The 20,339-nt window shown below is 39.5% G+C and overlaps 1 protein-coding gene across 3 annotated transcripts in view; it reads right to left on the bottom strand.

Annotated features, from left to right (window-relative positions):
* Positions 1–20,339, bottom strand: part of Ccdc93 (CCC complex scaffolding subunit CCDC93) — a 175,226-nt gene that overhangs the window by 28,969 nt on the left and 125,918 nt on the right. For 2 of the 3 annotated variants that reach the window (XM_074070571.1, XM_074070569.1), the window contains exons 9-13: positions 18,818–18,910; positions 18,513–18,563; positions 17,629–17,715; positions 3,420–3,536; positions 840–902 (exon numbers count right to left, since the gene is read on the bottom strand). In XM_074070571.1, the coding sequence (XP_073926672.1) occupies positions 840–902; positions 3,420–3,536; positions 17,629–17,715; positions 18,513–18,563; positions 18,818–18,910 (411 nt within the window). The remainder of the gene's footprint in view (positions 1–839; positions 903–3,419; positions 3,537–17,628; positions 17,716–18,512; positions 18,564–18,817; positions 18,911–20,339) is intronic. The other variant, XM_074070570.1, reaches the window with a different exon arrangement.

The following is a 20,339-nucleotide window of genomic DNA, read 5'->3' as shown; positions in this document are numbered from 1 at the left end:
TAAATTAGTGAATTTCATATGAAATTTTATAAAAGTAGGGACTGGCATGGTTTTAGAAATCCCAACTTCCAAGTGGCCCAAAACCTTGCAGTGAGGCCCATCCAGAGTACAGCCACAGCCCAAGTACTAAGATCACAATGAAGAGAGCTTTTCAGACCCAGATGAAGACAGCTTTCTGTGGAAATCCAAAATACAGAAACATCTAAATGCTTCTCATGACAGAGGTGGAATGGTGCCTGGTTTCCTAGGCAATTAGAAGAGGGAGGTGAGCTACACCTGTGAAGCTGATGTGAGATAGCATGTTTGCAACCTGGATCAGAAACTGGACCTCATTGTTCAAATGTTCCCAAGGCCATTCTTCCCTGTCTGCTGCCTGTCCCTCCACCATGGCACCCAGGAAGGTAACTGGCAATTCTGAACAACAAACCATATCACTCTGAGGTTTTCTGCTCCCAAAACAAATTTTTTTCTTAAGGAATTCAGATTTTGAGCTATTTTATAACTGCTGCTTAAGGAGTAAGAGCCACTTACTGTGATTGGCCCTATGAGTTCTTCCACGTGCCCTTCCCCCTAAGACTGCCTTCCTCGGGGGCTTTCCCGACCCTCAGCCCACAGTCATGTCTCCCAAGATAACTGACAGCTTAGAATACAGCAGAGTGGATAAACTGCCAGCATGGATTACACCACTATGTAACTGCCCTATGTCCTCAAACGGACTAGCCTCTGAAGACATGACCATGTCTCCTCCACACAGGCTGATGAAACTCAGTGTCCCATTAACAGTGCTTGTCAGATACACTTCTTGACAGAGGCCCATGGAGGAAAGAGGATCTGCTCACCTCTGTTAGTGTTTTCTTCATTTCACTGTATTTGGATTTTAGATTGGTATGATTTGCTTCCAGCTGTAAATCAAAGACAAAAGAAATTTGTTCTCATTTGATTCTTACAACAATACATATGGTTGGTGTCCCCATTTCACAGAGAAAATGGAAGTACAGAAAGGTTTAAACTGATTAAAAATTAGGATTTTTAAAAAAATGGTGTTGAAATTAAACCCATGGCCTCAAACATACTAAGCATATAGTCTACCACTGAACTATATCCCCCAAGCCCAATATGAGAATTTTAGAAGAGTTGCCAACAACAAATGAAGAAAAAAACCTCTTGTATTTGGTAAATACCAGGTGTGTGTCAAGCCATGAACTAGGTATTCTACATAAATCCTACGGTCTATATTAGGCAACATACTAGTTTAGAGATGAGGAAATAGACTCAGAGGGATTAAGTTACTTAACTAATGTCTCATAGCTGATAAATGATGAAGCCAGGATTCAAATCCAGGTCTATCTGGCTTTTCAATGGCTTTAATTAGTTCAGTAAACTTGCCTATTCATAGACTACAAACTGCATTTCAGTACTAAGGATTCTAGCGCAAAGTATGACTGGTTGGTTAATAACGCCAGACAAAAGAAAGGATTCAAAACTTCAACACTCAGAGAAGTAAAATGGATTACCTTTATTGTTCAAAGTCACACAATTGTAAACTCACATTTTTAAAGTGTCTTTCTCTTCCTTATTATTTCCTCATTCAATTGGCTAAATGACATGGCCAGGGCCTATTACACATGCTGGACAGCCATCTTTAAAAACATTAACCATGGTGATGGTAGAACAAATTCTAACAGGACAAACTCAAACAAATAAATAACTGGCAGGGCCATTTGGTATGGTAGTTATGTGGGACTTGCAAAAATGGCAAATGTATAAGCTCAAAATGCTAATAGCACCCATTTTTTGAAAATCAATTGCTAAAAGAATTTCTATATAAAGTCATATTCATTCCCACAATCTTCTACTCTGTGTATTTTTCTAATTAAGTCTTATTGTCAATGCAATTAAAGCATGTAACAAGTTTCTACTGTCCAATGACTATTCTTAAGTTAAACTCCCCAACTTCCACTTATGTCGGCTTTCCAGGGAAAATATACTGATGGCCTTTCCAAAGTAGCCCCATCCAAGCCCAAACATTACAGAATGCCATCTGCAACAGCTCTTAAACACGATCTTTCCTCCACTTCCCCTGCCATCAACAGCTCATCTGGACTTCTACATCACCCTCCTAAGAGCTGGGTCTCTCTGAATTCCTTCTCACCCAAGTCCACTTAATTCACCATCCCACAGCAAAGAGAACCGTCTTTGCAATAAGCAAAGTGGATCTGCCACTCCCTTATTTCAACCCTCTAGTGGCTCCCATTGTCCTTAACGATTAGGACCTGGAAGATCCTAATTGATTAGACTCTACCAACTAAGCACCTCACTTAGGACTTTCCAATCACAGAACAGAAACTGACCAAGACTTATCCTCTCCAAGGTCTCTGTTCATGTTGTTTCACAAGGCTCCACTAGAGCCCAACGTATCTCCTATACAGGCTTCCTCTCTTGTTCAGCCAATGCTCATCTTTTTAGACTCAGTCCTCTGTGACCTGAGGCTAGGTCAAGTATCAATTACCTAGCTGCCTAGATTTCCCTTTCAAGCACTTATCACAGGTGTCATTAAATGATGATGAGTATGATGGATGTTCTGTTTAGTACATGTCTCTCCATTAGTCCTTAGAATCCTTTTTTTAAAAATTTTAACAATTTTTTTATTATTCATATGTGCATACAATGCTTGGGTCATTTCACCCCCTGACCCCGCCCCCTCCCTTACCACCCACCCCGCCCCCTCCCTCTCCCCCCCACCCCCTCGATACCTGGCAGAAACTATTTTGCCCTTATTTCTAATTTTGTTGAAGAGAGAGTATAAGCAATAATAGGAAGGAACAAGGGTTTTTGCTAGTTGAGATAAGGATAGCTATACAGGAAGTTGACTCACATTAATTTCCTGTGCATGTGTGTTACCTTCTAGGTTAATTCTTCTTGATCTAACCTTTTCTCTAGTTCCTGGTGCCCTTCTCTTATTGGCCTCAGTTGCTTTTAAGGTATCTGCTAAGTTTCTCTGTGTTGAGCCCTTAGAATCCTTGAAAACAGGGACCATTAACTTATTCTTCATTCATCCCTGTAGCTTAGTTCAGTGCTTAGCACAAAACTGTGCTCAGTAAGAATTTGTAAATGAATATTATTCTTGACTTGTGGTCTTCTATAACAGAGGTTGGCAAATTATCGTGTAAAGAGCCAGACAGTAAATCTTTTAGAATCTGCAGGTCATTTTAGTCTCTGCTGAAACTACTCAACTCTGAAAATGGCCAAAGAAAATATGTAAGCAAACAAGTGTTTACATGTTCCAATAAAACTTTATTTAGAAAAATGGGTGTGGTTGGATTGGCCTGAGGACTATAGCATGCCAATCCCTGCTGTGGAATCTCCCTTGAAGAATAGCTTCATTTACTTAAATGAAATTGTAAAAGGAAAATACTAACCTCTTCCAGATGTTTGGTCTTCTGCACAATTTGCTTGTTTAAGGAAATGACTTTCCGACGATGTAGCTGGGAGGCTCCTAATTTCTCTGGACTTTCTTCAGCTGATAGCTCAGACTGCTGTGGAAGAAAGGGAGGGAAATGGCAAGGCACTTAATTAGTTTACCTTAGTTCATATGACCCATGCTTGCTCAGTCTGGACAAAAGCACTACTGGGAAGCCATCACACCAAGTTAGTGCATCTACAGAACCCCAGTCCAGAGAAGATTCTGACAAAAAGACCAAAATTCCTGAATTCCTGGAGTGGAAAAAACATGGGTAAAACACAGGCCTACATAGCTGTGGTTATGGTGATATCATATAGACAACAGGGTATCATCCAAAGGTCTTAAGTAGAGGAATAAAAAGGTCACAGTATCTTCATAAGATATCTTCATGAGATATTCTGGAGTCAACAAGAATGATGAACCAATTCACTTTCATCTAAGTACATAAGCATATTGCAACATATAACCACTTAGAAGTACTTCTACTGAAAAGCAAGTCTCCCACTCATGGACCCCCTCTTAACCATTTCTTATTTCTGTTCCCGTGTTAACAGAGAATAGATCTGAGATGGATAAAGGTTCCTGAGAGAAGCCACTTAGGAGACTTCTGGAACTGTATTAAGTGAGGAGGAGATAGACAAGAAGGGCTGAACAAGGCATACAGATTGTCAGGACTGGGTGAGATGACTAGATGAATGCAGCAGCATTTTCCAGGACAGGGAATGGGCATTACTGAGAAACCACACAAAGGAGAAAGCAGCTTGGTGTACAGAGTGAATACAAATACCAGCTTAAAAAGCCCTAGGAAAGTCCCAGAGAAAAGAAACAAAAAGATTTACCTTGTTGTAATAGCTATCTTTAAAAGATTTTTTTTTATTATAGATTGCTTTATTAAACAAACATTCCTTATAATCATTTCCTTTACTAAAAGTATTCCTAATTCCAAGCTAATCACTGATTCTAAATCCAAATGCAACAAAACAGTTTGGGTAACTTGACTTTCCCTGAATGTCTAAACAGGGATTACAGACTTGCTACTCTGAAAGATGTATCCCTTGGGAAGAGATGGGAACTGAGGAGGAGGAGATTTGCGTGATCATAACCACCATTTACCTTGGTTAAGGATTTATATGAATAATTCAGCAGCCAAATTAACAGATGATCAGCTTTTGCTGCTTGATAACTCTGGAACTGAGAAACAACAAGCTGGAGGAGGCTGCATATAGCAGTAAGAAACATTATTTCCTCTCCTGTGGGTTGATAGGTCATAAAAGAAATAGAAGACCTAAGCAACTGATTATCACAATATACCTACTCTTGAAACCTGGGACTTTAAAAAGGCCAACTAACATATTTCAGTTTGTCAAATTTCTGGGAATTGGATTTAACTTTCAAAAGTTAATTTTGGGTACTTCTAGATATTCATACTCTGTAGTACAGGGAAGGAGAAATTGTTTTTGAAAACTACTTGAGAGCACAAGAAAAAGGGAAGGAGGAAAGACTATCCCTTATTTCCAAATCACTTTTCAGAAACAGATATCAATTAAGTAAGTGTATCTTCTCCAAGATGATCTTTAACCAGATCATCTTGAACTGCATTATTAATTTGGCCATTTTTGCATGCTAGGTACTTAACAGCTTTTTCCTTATGGTTAATTTCAGCATTGGGTTTTAATATTCAACTTAGATTCTCTGATGCTAATTTCCACTGTATTACTGGCATATCCCAGGAACATTTTATATTGTTAGCAGAATTAGATAACCCTTCTATTTTGTTTGAAATAATCTGCACTCACTGGAACTATCCTTTGTGGTATGTCTCCATGCTTGGTATGGGGTTATTCTTGAGTACCCTGACTTCCTCCACTACCTGTCTAGCTTGCAATCTGACAACAGAAAGGCAGACTCTACCCCTTCCCTCCCCAGACTTCCTTCAGTCTGTGTGGCTGAGTAAACGCCCATTCAATTCTGGTCTGCAGCTTTGGCATGGGCTGGATCAAGTCTCTGGCTATTTGCTGGTTTTCCTGATGATCAACTGCTTTTACAGTCAAAGTTCCAAAAGAGAATAAAAATTGCATTCTCTTTTCAGCTTATTAATAAATGTGACATGCATACAGCTTTGTGTTAAAATTATGACCTTCAAAATTCACTGATAAGAACTCTTCTTGAAGAAAAACCAATAGCTATTTTCATTTCTGGAAAAAATATTTCCAGGCCGGCTGACTATCTACCCATCTCTATATATAGATACAAATTCTGAGCCACACAGTCCCTCTCAAGATTCCTTCAGAAGCTCTGAGGCCAAACTATTTCTTATAAAAATAAATAAAAAGATGTTATTTTCTCTTTTCACTCTCATGTTGTCATGATTATACAGTGAAAAATTTCCAGCTGTTACATGATATATAATATCATTGTTCTGATGTTAAGGTCATAAGTTTGTTATTTATAAATGAGTTAATACATAAGCTATTCAGTCCTCAGCAATTTTTAGGAGTCCTTAAATGGGTTCTGAAACTTAAAATGTTGAGAACCACTACTTGAATCTAAGGGGCCTGGCTCACTGGAGATCTATCTATTGACTGTAACTCAAGAATCTACTGCTGACTGGGACAGCCAATGGAGTGGGCCCACCAAAGGGTAGGGCATCATTTCACAACACAGAGGGGTACCTTCTCTCTGATCCTACTCTTCTACTGGATAGGTTATTCAGAGAACATACAGAAAGGAAATGTTTGCACAAAAAATCCTGAAGTCTTTTCAAGTCTCTACCATATCTTTATTATAACAGTGTATGCCCCAAGAAACAAGAGCATTCAAAATACTTTCAGTACTAAGTAACTTACTCATTTACTTTGGAGTCACTTAAATTTGCATTTACGAAATATTAACGTACACTAATACCAGGATATTAAGTACCATTTACATATTAAAATGACTAATACCACATGCACAGGTCTATTGTACATATAAATTTGTGGGTTCCTACATTTTCCTTTCAGTCTAGACATGGTGTTATATGAAGCTGATTTGTCTAATGGGACAAATAGTTTTGGACAGACAAAATAGTTTATTTCAGAGCTTAAGTAAAGAAAGTTTTTAACCTCACCAGTGGAAAGTCAAATGCTCTATTTTTCAAAGATAATGTTTATTAAGAAATCTAAATTTTTTCAAGAACTGTCCTTAAAGCCAAGAAAACTCAGACTAAAGAAACAAGTCTTCCAGCAGAAGGGTTCATTTGACAGTGCATTCACTGACAGTCACAATGGGAAAGAAAGCTGAAGAAGACCAAATTGTATCCTGAAAAAAAGCACAAAGTTGGGCAGGTGGAGAAGAGAAGAGGGACTTTATACTAAATCCTTGACAGAAAAAATTAAAATCCCAGGGCATCTAAACTATCTACTTGCAAAATGCAACATCTGTCAAAGAATGCCAACCATCTACAAATATACTCTTTGTGTTTACACTAGAGTGAGGGCTCAAGTGCCAATCTTATTTTGTTCAACAATTTCAGATTAAGAACGTGCTTTCAAAACCACAATGTGGATTAAGATGAATTCTGGTGCACATTCAATGTTTTCTAATACTTGATAGATATTCACAACTTCTGTTCTCAGGGGAAGAAGATTTAAATGTCACTTGATAGTATTAGTCCAGTTCCAAATGGCAAATACCCAAGAGAAGCAAAAAATGATTACATTACCTAAAACTATATACTTTCATAATTGAAAGCAACCCAAAAGGTTACCTATGTATTAACCTTCTTTCTTTCTTTCTTTTTTATCCATTACTGGGAATCAAAGCTGGTGTCTAGAGTACATGCTAGGCAAGTACTCTACCACTGAGGTGCATCCCCACTCCAATTTTCTTCCTAATACAGGGATATCTCTGTATCAGTCCCCTCCACCACCAAAATATGGTCATTAAACTGATCATAAAAGGCTTCCGATCTCACAAGGGAACCAGAGTTCTCTATACTGACTGGAGGGACTTCAGTTTCTAGCACTTCAGTTTCTTGGTCAACCCTTCAATTGAAATCAAGTAAACAGAGTATATACAATAAATCTATGAACTAAGAACTAATGCTAAGGAATTCTGGAAGGTCAGAAAGTAAGTGAATGTGGGAAACCAAGAAGATGCATTTAACCCCTGCAGTTCTTTTGCCTGAGGGTATCACCAAAACTTGGTAATCCCAAACTTTGATTTTTTTTTTACAATCCAGTAACAACTTCCCTACATAAACCTTGACACAGGTATAAGAGGAAAAAATCTGCAATGAGATTTTGCAACAACAGATTTTAGCTGCAATCTAAATTCATACACTACCTGGATTGTCCAATAAAACTGCAAATCAGGACTACATGTAAAAATGGACCTAGACTAAGGTGTCCCCAGGTGCTTGGCCAGAAGCAAAAATGGATTCCCTCTGGAAGATCAGCACTTCAACCACAGGTCTCAAGGAATTTTTGTAGGTAACTTTCCCGGAAATATATGGTGAGTTCAGTCAAAACTCAAAAGCACATAGAAGTCAAGGTGTCATGTACAAAAGCCAGCTAAAATAGACAACAGAATCAGATCTGCAAACACTTTGCCAAACACACATGCACACACACACACACACACACACACAGAGAGAGAGAGAGAGAGAGAGAGAGAGAGAGAGAGAGAGAGAATTCAACTTATTTAGAAGTATACACAGCTCTTCCTCCTATTCTTTCTACAAAATGTCAGTATCTTTCAAAACCTTGACTGCTATCCTCTGGACACCTTAGTTTGTCTGTGACCTTTTAAAGTACTGCTAATGGAGTCTGATCATCAGAATTATATAACACGACCACCCACTTTCCCTGGTATACATCCTGCTTCCATTAATGAAATCAAATACATAAATGCTCCTTTCAACATTCTTGACTCCCACTAGTGAAAACCTATGAATTTCAAAGATTCATATTTATGTAACCTTGCTGAGTCTAAGGCTTTGCTCTGGGTGCCATGGTAAGCAACACAGGAACCCTGCTCAGGATACACTTAACATTCAGGAGGTATGGACATAATCCCAAACCTCCCACTTTTACCTCTATCAGCTACTGTTTCTGATATGAGACAGTTTACAATTAAGAGCTCAAGGGATACTTTAAATAATGCTAAAATCCAACAAGAATAATGCATGTGTCTTTATATGAACTGATGAAGACCCTGAAATGTATAGGTAGTGTTGTATGGCTTGAGACAATTGCACCAGGTTGATAATTCATACACTTATATCATTCTCTTTGCTGTTACGTTGTGCCTTCAGTTACAGTATGTTATGAAGATATAGGAAACCTTGAGGTTGCCTGGAAATGCAAACGTATCTAACATTGTTCTCTCCAGATCTCCAGGGTTTCTTTCTCTCTTAGTTATGATTACAATCTTGATTGTACCCCCTTCCTTGGCTTAGTTCAACTAAAACTTTGCTCAGGCCTTATTACATATGGTCCACAGTGGGAGACACTGGGAAATGGAAGAAGAAAAGATCTGCATCTTCATAGTCTCCTAAGACAAAACTGACTCATTCAGAAATAATGGCAACGTTGTTCTCCACATTCTTCCCAATGCCTAAAATGTGCCACAGAGAAAGGGGCGTTTGAAAGCTCATTCTGCTCTTTCTTCTCCCTCCCTCCCTCCCTTCTACAAATGTTTGTGCAAACCCCACTGTGCTAGGCACTGAGGGTATATAGTAATTTCTATTCTTGTGTACAGCAAACATTCTAATCCTGGAAAGTGGACAAAAAGACAAATCAAACGAAATGGTGAGTAGTGCCATGAAGTGGACATCAAGAAGTAGATTTCCCCAACATCACAGAAGAGCTTATTTCATTTTAGGAAGGGGACTCACCTTTTCTAAAATAGCTATTGGAAAAGTCTCCAGAGTTGTCAAATCATCCACTACCTTCTTAGTATTTATTGTGCATTAGGCAGCAAGGACACAAAGATGAAAGATGCAAAGATGCAATCATGGTTCTATAGAAGGGATTTAGGATACAACTTGTGTAATACCTGTGACAGTAGGTGAAGAAATGGAGTCCACAAGGAGCTTAAAAATCTACCTGGTGCCCCTATGGCTCCTGATGCTAACCCAGGTTTTTCTATCTGTGGTCACGACAGAAAAGTTTCTAGGATGACAACCTCTCCCTCTACTGCCCACCAACTCCAAATCCCCAGACCAATGTTACTAGCAAGCAGCAAAATGGCTTCTGAGGTGGGACAAGATGGCAGGATTGGAAACATTCATATCTAAGCTTGAGACTGATTTTTGAACAAAGTAGCCAGGGTCTCCTGGCTGCTAAGGTTCTTGTGACCTTCTGCGCAGGCAGTGTTCTTAGAATACAGTATTTTCACACAATTCCCAGTCTTCACCATTTGACCTCAACTAGGTATAAGTTACAAAGTCATCCATTCTGCCTAATTATTGCCAGGAAAGAAAGTTAAATATCAAATTATGTTCATCCTCTTCTTTGGGCAGACACTGACATTTTATGTGACAAACACAAACCAAGTAGCAACTGGCGTCCATTGTGAGGAACGCAGATGATGTTAACGTTAGTTATCTTTTTAGGGACTGACTGACTCCTCACTGGAAGTACCTGAGGGCAGCATCCCTGATTTATGTGTAACTCCGTCTCTGTCCCCACACCTGCCCCCATCTAGGACGTGATACACGCTCAATAGGTGTTTGCTGAAAGAAGAAATCAGCTCTATCTAGGGCGTTAAATTCTATCAGCTCACTGGCCGAAAGAAACTAAGCTGAAGATATAAAACGTCTCCAAAATTATACTTATTTTTCTTTAAACATGTTTTAAGAAGCTTTCATTCACTAATTGGAAAGAATGACAGGGTTATGAAACCAGGGTAGAGAAAAAAATGAAGATAGGTACCTCAAGAGGACATAAAATATTAATGATTGATTCTTTTGGGTCAATTCCATCCAATTTAGTAAATACAGTTCCTGATGGTCAAGTAACTCAGGTCTATGAAGGTACTAACTACCATGTGTTAGTTTAGTGACAGCCATTCTTTCTTTATGCAATCACTGTTCCTACTCTTCCTAGTACAGAAGAATTACCAATCACATAACACAGGTAGGACACAACTGGCCCAGGGAAGAACATATGACCTGGATTCTTAGGCTATGGGAAGGTGGCATAAGATTGAAACTATCCACACTCAGGCCTCCATGGTGATGACACACAGAGAGAAAAACAGTCAAGCAAAAGTGGAGAGTCATGATAAGTTATGAGTTCCCAGAAGTTCCAGCTCTGGGAGCTGGTCAAAGCTCTTTTACTTACACCATCAGCAGAGTCCCTATTATTTGTACTCCAGAGGCTCACCAGGCACATGGGCCACGTGAGTGAGTGGCAGAAATGAAAAGGCAGTCTTCTCTGGCAGCGGCATAAGGTGGAGTAAAAAGTATAATAGTAGAGGAGGACGAATCTGCACTGACCAAATGTCATTCTCTAGAGGAGATTTTCTTTCCTTTGTGTTTTTACACATGCATCCTTGGGCCATTCCCAGGCTAAAGATTTAGCTTCAAGATAGTGCAAAGCTCCTGACCAGAGAACAATCCTTACAATCAAAAGGTCAGAGAAGTAGTGCCAAAATTTCTTAAACTGCTGGACACAAAAATTTCTAAAACCTATTAAGAACAAAATTCTTTTCACAAATAAGTTCCTTGATGATCTAAAATACATCTCACCAAGGAAGTAAGACCAAGAAGCTGATAGTATTTTTGCTAGGATGCTATACTTTAAGGAACTGGATGAGAACATTTTAATGTGGCATTCTGCAGTGACCTCAAGCCACTTGGACACCTCAGATAGAAGCTTCCACAGCTTTCAGCAGCCTAGGTGCAATTCTGAGTGAGTATCTGGGCTGTACCACTTTCACTTCTACTTGTTGTGTGGTCACAGTTTGTCTGACCTCTTCCCTCCAGTGTCTAAGGCAGGCAGAGGCAGGGTGGAAAAGCCAAAGGGAGCAGTGTCACTGCAGTTTGGGAGGCAGAACTATGGATGGCAGAGGCTGTCCATGCTTCTCCCTAATGAAGCTCTATCTAGCTAAGGAGACATATTTCAAGGGCAGATAATCCTGTATTCAAGCCTGGAACTTACTGGACAAATTATTTCACCTCTTTAACTTTAGTTTCTTCATCTGAAAACTGGATATAATATCACATGCTTACACCATGACCACCAACACTGGCACAGGTACTCAGTGAGGTTCCAAGGTTACAAAGAATAAAACATGGCACATATTCACATAAGCAGGTAGTTTCAACTGCACACGAGTAAATGTTAAAGATGGAAGGAAACAGAAGATTATAAGCAAGAAGATAGCTTGTAAGAAGTACATGATTTTTGGCTGGGCATGGTGTTGTATGTCTATAACTTGAGAGATATAGGTAGGAGGACAATGATCACAAATTTGGGGCCAGCATGGGCTACACAGTAAGTTCCAGGTCAGCCTGAGATACAGAGCAACACCCTGTCTCAAAAACAAAGAAAAAGGAAAAATAATTATTTTTTCAGAATTAAAAAATGTTTGAGAATTAAATGCATTCATAGTTTACAAAGTGCATGCACAGAAAAGGCAAGCAAGGTAGACCCTGTTTCCACAAGACAGATATGTGCCTCTGGACTTCCAAAATACTCTTAACACCTGTCTTATGGAGATGTCAGCCAAGGCTGATCAAGTTGGTAGACTGAGTTCTAAGATGTCAAAATGTAGATGGTCAGTTAGCATGTGGTGTTAGGGGCAGTTCTGTCCTGCCTTTCTAGGGACCTTGCACTTTCCCAGGCTTCCCTTCCTTCCCTTTCTTCTGGATCCTAATGAAATTTCTAGGGCAGCAGGGTAAAAGAATTTTTTGGCAGATTTTCTGCAAAGCACAGTAACAGATTCTTCTTCCCTGTTAAAATGAAAACTATGATGCACTGAAAATGTTAAACATCAACACCAAAAATCACAATAGAGCCTCAGCTAGCATATTCTGGGGAAGGGTGCTACACTTTGGAAACAAAAGAGATGGAGCTACTTGTCCCAGAGCCTCTTGGCACTCATGAATTATAAAACTGGAAGCTTCTTCACATTGCTCTTCCCTGCGGCTTTACAGGAACTATATTAAATTGAGTTACGTATCTCAGAGACTGGCTTTGAAACACATGGATTATTTATCATGTTTACACTGTTAGAAGAAGTTGTGAATTTTAAAATGAAAGAGAAGTTTGCACATGATTTTTACTTCATTTTATATTCTAGTCAACTTTCCACAAAGCCTGTCAACTTTCCAAACACTTGCTAAGGGTAGGCTGTTCAATTTATTCCTTGGTTACAAAATATTTTTCACACTTTGTCCTCCAAAAATTATTTTGTCCCTTTTCTTCACTAGGCAATAACACATGCTAGTAAGTCTAACTTGGGTTTTTTTCTCAAGTATTATACCAATGATTCCTCTTGAAATTCATCAATTTCATCTCTACCTCAAAAACTTTTATTGCTGAAATCTGAAGGTGGCAGGAACATCAATTTTAAGTGAAATGCCAGTGACTAACTTCACCCCAATCTATGGCAATAAGAAAAAAACACAAGTAAATAGTGTGATAAGCCTAAGATGGCCCCATGACCCCACCTCCTGGTGTTCATTTGCCTTTGTGTAATCTCTTTCCATTGGATAGGTGGGAACTCTGACTTGCTGTCAAACAACAGGACATAGCAAAAGTGTTGAGATATAGGTGATTACATGTATGTTATAGCATGTCAAATGAGACTACAATGTCTGTCCTACCAGGAAACACCCTCTCTCTTGCTGGCTTTGATGAAGTATGTGACAATGTTGGGTGGAAAGGCTCAAGTGGCAAGGAGGGTAGCCTTTAGCTAACAGCCAATGAGAAGTGGTGACCCAAGCTCACAGGTCACAAGGAACTGAATGATGCCAACAACCACATAAGCTTAGAAGCAGCAGATCCTTTCTTGTAGAGACTCAGATGAAGATGTAGCTCTAGCCAGCATCTTAACTGCAGCCTAGTGAGAGTGTGCAACAGGGGATGCCAAGCTGTGGCCAACTACTGACCAATAGAAACCATGAGATAATAAATGTTAGGTATTTTAAGTTATTGTGTTTCTGGTCAAATTTTTATGCAGCAAAATAAAAAAACAATGTGAGAATGAGAAACGCAGTCCCTGATATCTGAGAGCTAGCCTGGTACTATCAGTAAGGCCTTGATGCTGCCTATGCATGCACAACCAAACTTTGATAAACAAAAACAACTTCAATGAACACCAACACCAGACCAGGCCACTGTGAGCAAGCAAATCACATCTAAACACTGCAAAACATAACCATCATCCAAATCACAAAAACGACCAAACATCTCTTATTCCAGCTATAATACACATATACAGCTTTAACACTGTTTCATTCCCCTTGTCTTATAGATACGATTTATTGAGATTCTCATTCATAGATGCACCCTTTCTTATAGCATCCATCACAGAACAAAACTCACATCCGTGATCCTAAAACCACATAACACAAATCTAAATTCTATACTAAGGTCTTTTCTTCTCCTCTTTTCTCCTCTCCTCACTCCCCTCACTTTCTCTCCTTCCTACCTCCCTTCCTTTTTGAGATAGAATCTTACTATGTATCCTAGACTGGCCTTAAACTCACACTCTTCCTGCATCTACCTTCTGTGTGCATGGATTAGATGGATGAATCACCACCCCCAGAGTACTAAGGCTCTTACTGAGGGGCCAGATTCCACTGGTACACGTGCTACCTCACTACAATCAACAACAAACCCAATTTGTTCAACCACAAATGTGTTCCTAGTTGAATACAATTAGCCTTTAGCTGGAAGACACTGACAAAGCAGTAACAAGCAAACTGACAAATCAAGCAACAGCAACAAAAAAACAAGACTTCATCATGAAACTCGAATGAAAATAGAAACCAATAAAACAAAAAAGAGTCTACCTACATTAAAAGTTAGATATAAAGCAAAAACAGAATGAAACTTAAGTATGACACAATGAGTCTAAAGGTATTTGGTAAATGATATTATGGTAAATAGATGGGAATAAGAAAACTAGGATGGATCCACACTTCAGATTAAACAAAAGTAAACTTTACAATGGTTAAAGAGTTAAACATAATTAAAAAAAAACAAAGAAAAGATAAAGAATTAAAATAAAAGATTAGCTGAAATACAATAAGACTAGTTTATCAGGTCCATGAAAAACAGTGAATCTCTCATTTGGAAATAATAATGGACTGGATATGGTGGTACCTGCTCATCATCCCAGAGCTAGGGAGGCTGAGGTAGAAGGAGATTACAAGTTCAAGGCCAGCCTGGACTATGTAGGAAGACCATGTCACAAACAAACAAACAAAAATAGGAAAAAATAACAACGAAAAAGATTGACAGATTTAGGTACGAACTCCTTATATAGAACAAGAAACAACAGAAAAATAAAACGATTGCCCAAGAAAACTAGCATCACAGTGACAAAATATTTAAATTTAGAATATAGAATTTATTCAAATTTATAAGGAAAATATCACATGTTCCAAAAGAGAGATGAGCAAAATCTGTTGTAGACAACACATGGGAGAAAATAAACAACAATAACAAAAAATGGAACCACCTTCAATTCCCAGTGGGTCAAAGCAGTACATTTTATATCTACTACATAGCAAGTAAGACAAATGAACATAAAAGCTGGAAGCCCTCAACATCAAAGTTGGGGGTATGCTGGGAAGACCCTTGACAACTTATAATGTTTTATATTGTTACAACCTGTGTGTAAATCAGCACTGAGGAGGAGTCACAACCCTCCATCTAAGACCAACCATCTAAATCCCAAAAAACCTTTAGCAGAAACTCAGACTTCATAATATTATCTATAAGGCAAACAGAAATAGCTTAAGAAAAGTTTAATGAGAAATGTTTACTGAATTGTGTTGTATTAACACACAAATTACATATGTTCAAAGAAATGTGAAAGTTAAGAAGCATGAAAAATGTCTCAGAGATGATACAACAGAAGTGTAGTAACTGAAGAGCTAAAATGTGCACTGTTTAGAGGCAATGAATCTTCATAATGCCTGAAAGTAGTATTATTCTCATTTTACAGATGAAGGTACTGGGGCAAAGAGAAGTTAAATAATTGGCCAAACTCATAGCTGAGAGCGAAGGAGACAGATATGAGTGAAAATACACTTTCACATGCTGTGTTTCTAATCACGGCACTGTCCTACCTCTCTCAAACACAAATAAGGATAGCAACTATGCACAGTTGTGGACATGTGGGGACAAACAGAAGATAATATACAAATGTGAAATAACTGTGATATGGGAATAGGATTAAAAGCAATTTTTTAAAAAATCAACTTTAATGCCAAATGATCTCCTAAATGAAAACAACAGATAAACAGTGAACATTTGACCTTCTCCAATTTTTCATGCAAAATCTAATTAGACACTTTCTTAGAAAGAGACTTGGTGTTGCTTTCTATCCAAAATTACTTCTAATTTCACTCAGTTTTAGAAGAATGACAATGAAAGACAATCTAGGATTAATACCAGCATGCAGTCCTCAGAAGTGGATTGAGATCACAGCACAAGGTTAGAATGACAAAACTCAGGAGATGAGGGACAGAAGCCCAGGGGGAAACACAGCAAATGCAGGGCTGCCTGGGGTAGGCAAGTAAGCTTTTGCATTCCTAGGCTCCTAAATGGGAAAGAGCTGGCGAGGAGAGGTACACTTCCAACCAATGGAGTGGCTGCCTGCTCACTTTCTCTCCTTCAATAATCCAAGCTCCTATCTGCTCACAGTGGATAAGACTGAAGATAGAAATCAGAGTCTCTGCAGATACAGCAATGGATGCCTGATCTAGTGTCTTTTTTTTTCCCCTGAATAGCTGCATTCAGGAACATTATGTAGCAACTTATGGGTAGAGCATAATCACACTTGCCATTTAGTTGTGTGTATTGACAGGAGACCAAGGCACTTTCTTCTGAGGGTGATGACTTAATCACTGTTTCTACAACTACAGCTTCAATTCTTTTGAGTTTATTTACACTTTTAGGATAACCAAAATCTTTTTCTGGTCAAATCTCAGATGGCACTTTGGTTTCATCCTTTCTAGGTTGCAAATGGAAAGACAGAGTACTCTGGAGTCTAGGAGAGCTGGATTAGAAAGCCTATGTTCAGAAGCATTTACTTGGGGACAAGGAAACCCTGTCCCACACATTCCAACTTATTACTGTCTCTCTCAGAAGCTCCCCCACTTGGTGGGAGATGATTGCTTGCTATGTTTATAGCAGATCATATTCAGGTTACAGGCAACACTTTTTCCCTGACTATACCATCTGTGCAATCATTTCAGAAGGTCATCGTTGCAGAAGGTAAAGGTGGAACTAATTTGTTGTCAAGGATTTGGAGATAAGGAAAGCAAAGCTAAATGCTCCAGCAGACATCAACATTTTAAGGTAGCAAAATGTGTAAGGCTGAGGAAGGAGGAATGTGAAACAATGCCTTATAAATCAGATCTTGCCTATACTACATCTTAGCCAGACTAGAATCAGTTAGGTGCAAAGTGATTAATCACCTCCTCCCTGAAATATTCAAGGTCCTCCTGCTTTTTCTGAGGATTGGAAAAAAAAATTAATGCTGAAATATGGCTGTGAGGCTTTTGTTCATTTTATACTCTTTTAATAAAGTAGAACAAAAAATTTTGCCTTGGGCTTGGCTGAGTTATGGGGTTTATCTCCTAAGAGGCAAAAAAGCTTCATTCCTCAGCCCAGTCATAAAACTGGGCCTGAGTTATAAGTGTGATAGGGAAGGAAAAATGCCTGTGTCATACCTCAGGCAACAATGTATCAAATGTGACCATGATAAGAGACAGAATTTTCTCTTAATATTTATAAAAAATGGGCACTGTAGAACAAAATTAATTTAGCTAATAGGCAAATGCTGATGGCTGTACATGGTAAAGTAGAGTATCTAAGTTTTTGACAAACATAGCTAATAAATTAGAATCAGACTTCACAACTGCAGGGGGAAGGAAGTGGGAGAACAAAGTTTTGGGGCATTACCTGAGGCACAGACTCCAATGGGCACCCACCTACCTTCTCTGCATACTCAGACACAATCTGCTTGATCTCAGCGGAGCAGAGGCCCACAATCTGGCCCACGGAGCTTGCAGTGAGACGGCTCTGCAATCACATGGGGGTGTGTTCTGAAGTCCATGGCTTGTCTTTCACAGAACTGGAAATCCTCAACACTCAGTATTATTGCAAAATATGAAAGTTGGCTTTACCAACTTCTTCATCAACAAGGAAGGGAGAAAACATCCTCAGGACAATGTCAGAGCCACCTCTCATTTCCTGAGTCACGCAAATGGCTGTGCTATCTTCCCCTTGGGCCCTGAGTACCCCCCAGAAAACCATTCTTCACCCCCATGCCCCCATGTGCTAGACTCATGAGGGTCACTAAACTGAGCCTTTAGGGCACTTAGAGGGCTAGGACTCAGAGAAGAGCAAAAGGGAAATCAAGCTACCAAAATATGTCCTTACTGCCATAGGCCTTTTCTGGCCTCAAAAGAAATGATCCTTTCCAAGCATGTGGCTAAAACGTCTGCAAGGGCTTTGCGCTCTAGGAAGACCAACTATAAACCTGGGATTCCATCTCCTACCTAGCTGGTTTCAGAATGAAACTTTAGACAGGGCCTCCTTCAGCACAGGTGGAACTTGTGGTTATGGAGGAGCAGGGCTTAACTTGCCCCTCTGCAGAGGCCTGTGAGCTGTTCCGCCAGGGACATTCTTCAAGTCTCCCTCCTAAAGAGCAACACTATGCACTACAAAAAGCTTCCCAGTGCTGAGGAGCAGGCCTCAGCACTACTGGACAGAATGGGTTCTAGAGAAAGTGATCCCTTAGGATGATGCCCTCGAGAGCAGAGGGTATGCCATGTACCCATCTCCATGCACCCCCACCACTCCCCACAGTCCCTCACCTCCTCATTTGCCATGGCTGTCATCTTGTTCATCAGTGACTGAATGCGCTGCTGAAAGAGGAATGGAAGAAGCAATAGTGAGCAATTCTGACCACATAAGACTGAAGCAAACAACTACACCAGGCTCTCTGCAAAATCCCAGGGTTGTTTCCTTGATCTGGTTTAGTGTGAGCCTCAAGATGGGTGATGGAAGGGAACTGCAAGGCATGGAAGGCAGCTCCCAGCAGCTGGCCATTTGGGAAAGCTAGGAATGGAGCACAAGCTCTTCTCAAGTGACTTAGAGAGGGACAACTTAGGCCACGCACCTCTTCAGCTGCTTGAAGCTCATCTTCCTCATGGGCATCTGTTTTTTCTGTAGCTGACAGCCCTGCAGCAAGTGTCATTTTCTTGTCCTCAGCCTGCAAGGAAGATGTGAAAACAGCTGAGCATCAGAGTTGGAGAGACTCAGCAAAGTCTCCAAAAGGCATGAGCTTGTGAAAGAAACAGTGATCTGAGAGCTGAGTCAATCCAAGAGAGAACAGATGGTCCAAAGGCTGAGCCTGCGCTCCACATGTCACTGGCTGGCGATGTCTGTTTCTGTCACAGAACTGCCTCTGATTAAATGAACACTGGACCACACACAATTGCCAGACTTGCTGTTACTCTTTGATGGGGTCTTCCCCCTGTTTAACAACCTCAGGGCAGATCGCTGCAAGAGCAGTGTTTCTTCAAATTGCCAGCTAAGACCCATTAATGGAACAAGAAAGTATTTTAGCAGATATGACTAACATCTACTCAAATAAAAGTAACAGAACAGATAAAAGTAATAGTAGTAAAAAGTTAAGTACTACTTAGTAAAGTTTGGCTTTTAGGGGTGTCAGGATACTTTGTAGATGATAAAAGGTTCAGTGCTACTTAGTAAAGTTTGGTTTTGTGGGGTGTCAGTATGTGTACTGAATCACAACAAAAATTAAAATTTTTATTGCTAAGAGTGGTCAAAAAAGTTTGAAAATCAAATCTAGCTGCTTCATCTGTTGTTCAAGGTGCATGCTCTGACCTAACCTCAGGCTCTTGATGTACTGGTCCCATTCAAGACAGCTCAGATAAACTGCTCTTCCCTAAACATGGGCTGAAAATATACAGCTCTTGGTTTTAATTCCACCTCTGCCGTCCATCATCTGGGTGGCCATAGGCTTACAATTGACCTTTAATATCAGGGTCTTGTAGGTTGAAAGTGAAGATTAGTCTCAGAGGCCCTTCTAAGACCATTCCAACTCTAGGATGCTTTCCTATAACAAGTTTACCATTGCCCACAGAACACCCTGAGCTCTTAACTATTTGGACATATCTATGCGGGGATAAGACCGCCAGGTCAAATGTGCCATCTGATATCAGAACAAGACGAGCCCAATTTGAATACTATTTCATGGGCACCTCATGATTTTTGCAGTTCTAACCAAACTTCCTTATTTCAGAATGTAGTCATATACACCAAATTCCTTTCCAACTCAAATTACACATCAAACTAAATACACACATCTAATCCTTACATTATTACCAGATTACACACTGATGTTGACTCGTGTCTAGAAAATACGCTGCTCTGCAGGAAATGATTATTTGATTGAGTTAAAACATAAATTTGGGAAAAATAAATGGGAAAATCAAAAAAAGAAGATATTATAATCAGTGTATGACTACTGCTAACAAACTAATACTACTACTAATATTTAATGCTTATTAAATATTTACAATGTGTTGGATCATTGTAGGTCCTTTATATTTTAGTTTTCACAACAATGCTGTGACTGCCCTATTTTACAGATGCTGTGAGCTACACTTCGATGA

Source organism: Castor canadensis, chromosome 4 (genome assembly GCF_047511655.1).
Source record: "Castor canadensis chromosome 4, mCasCan1.hap1v2, whole genome shotgun sequence".
Classification (NCBI taxonomy): domain Eukaryota; kingdom Metazoa; phylum Chordata; class Mammalia; order Rodentia; family Castoridae; genus Castor; species Castor canadensis.
Note: the sequence above shows the minus strand (reverse complement) of the source record. Positions and strands in the feature narration are given on the sequence as shown.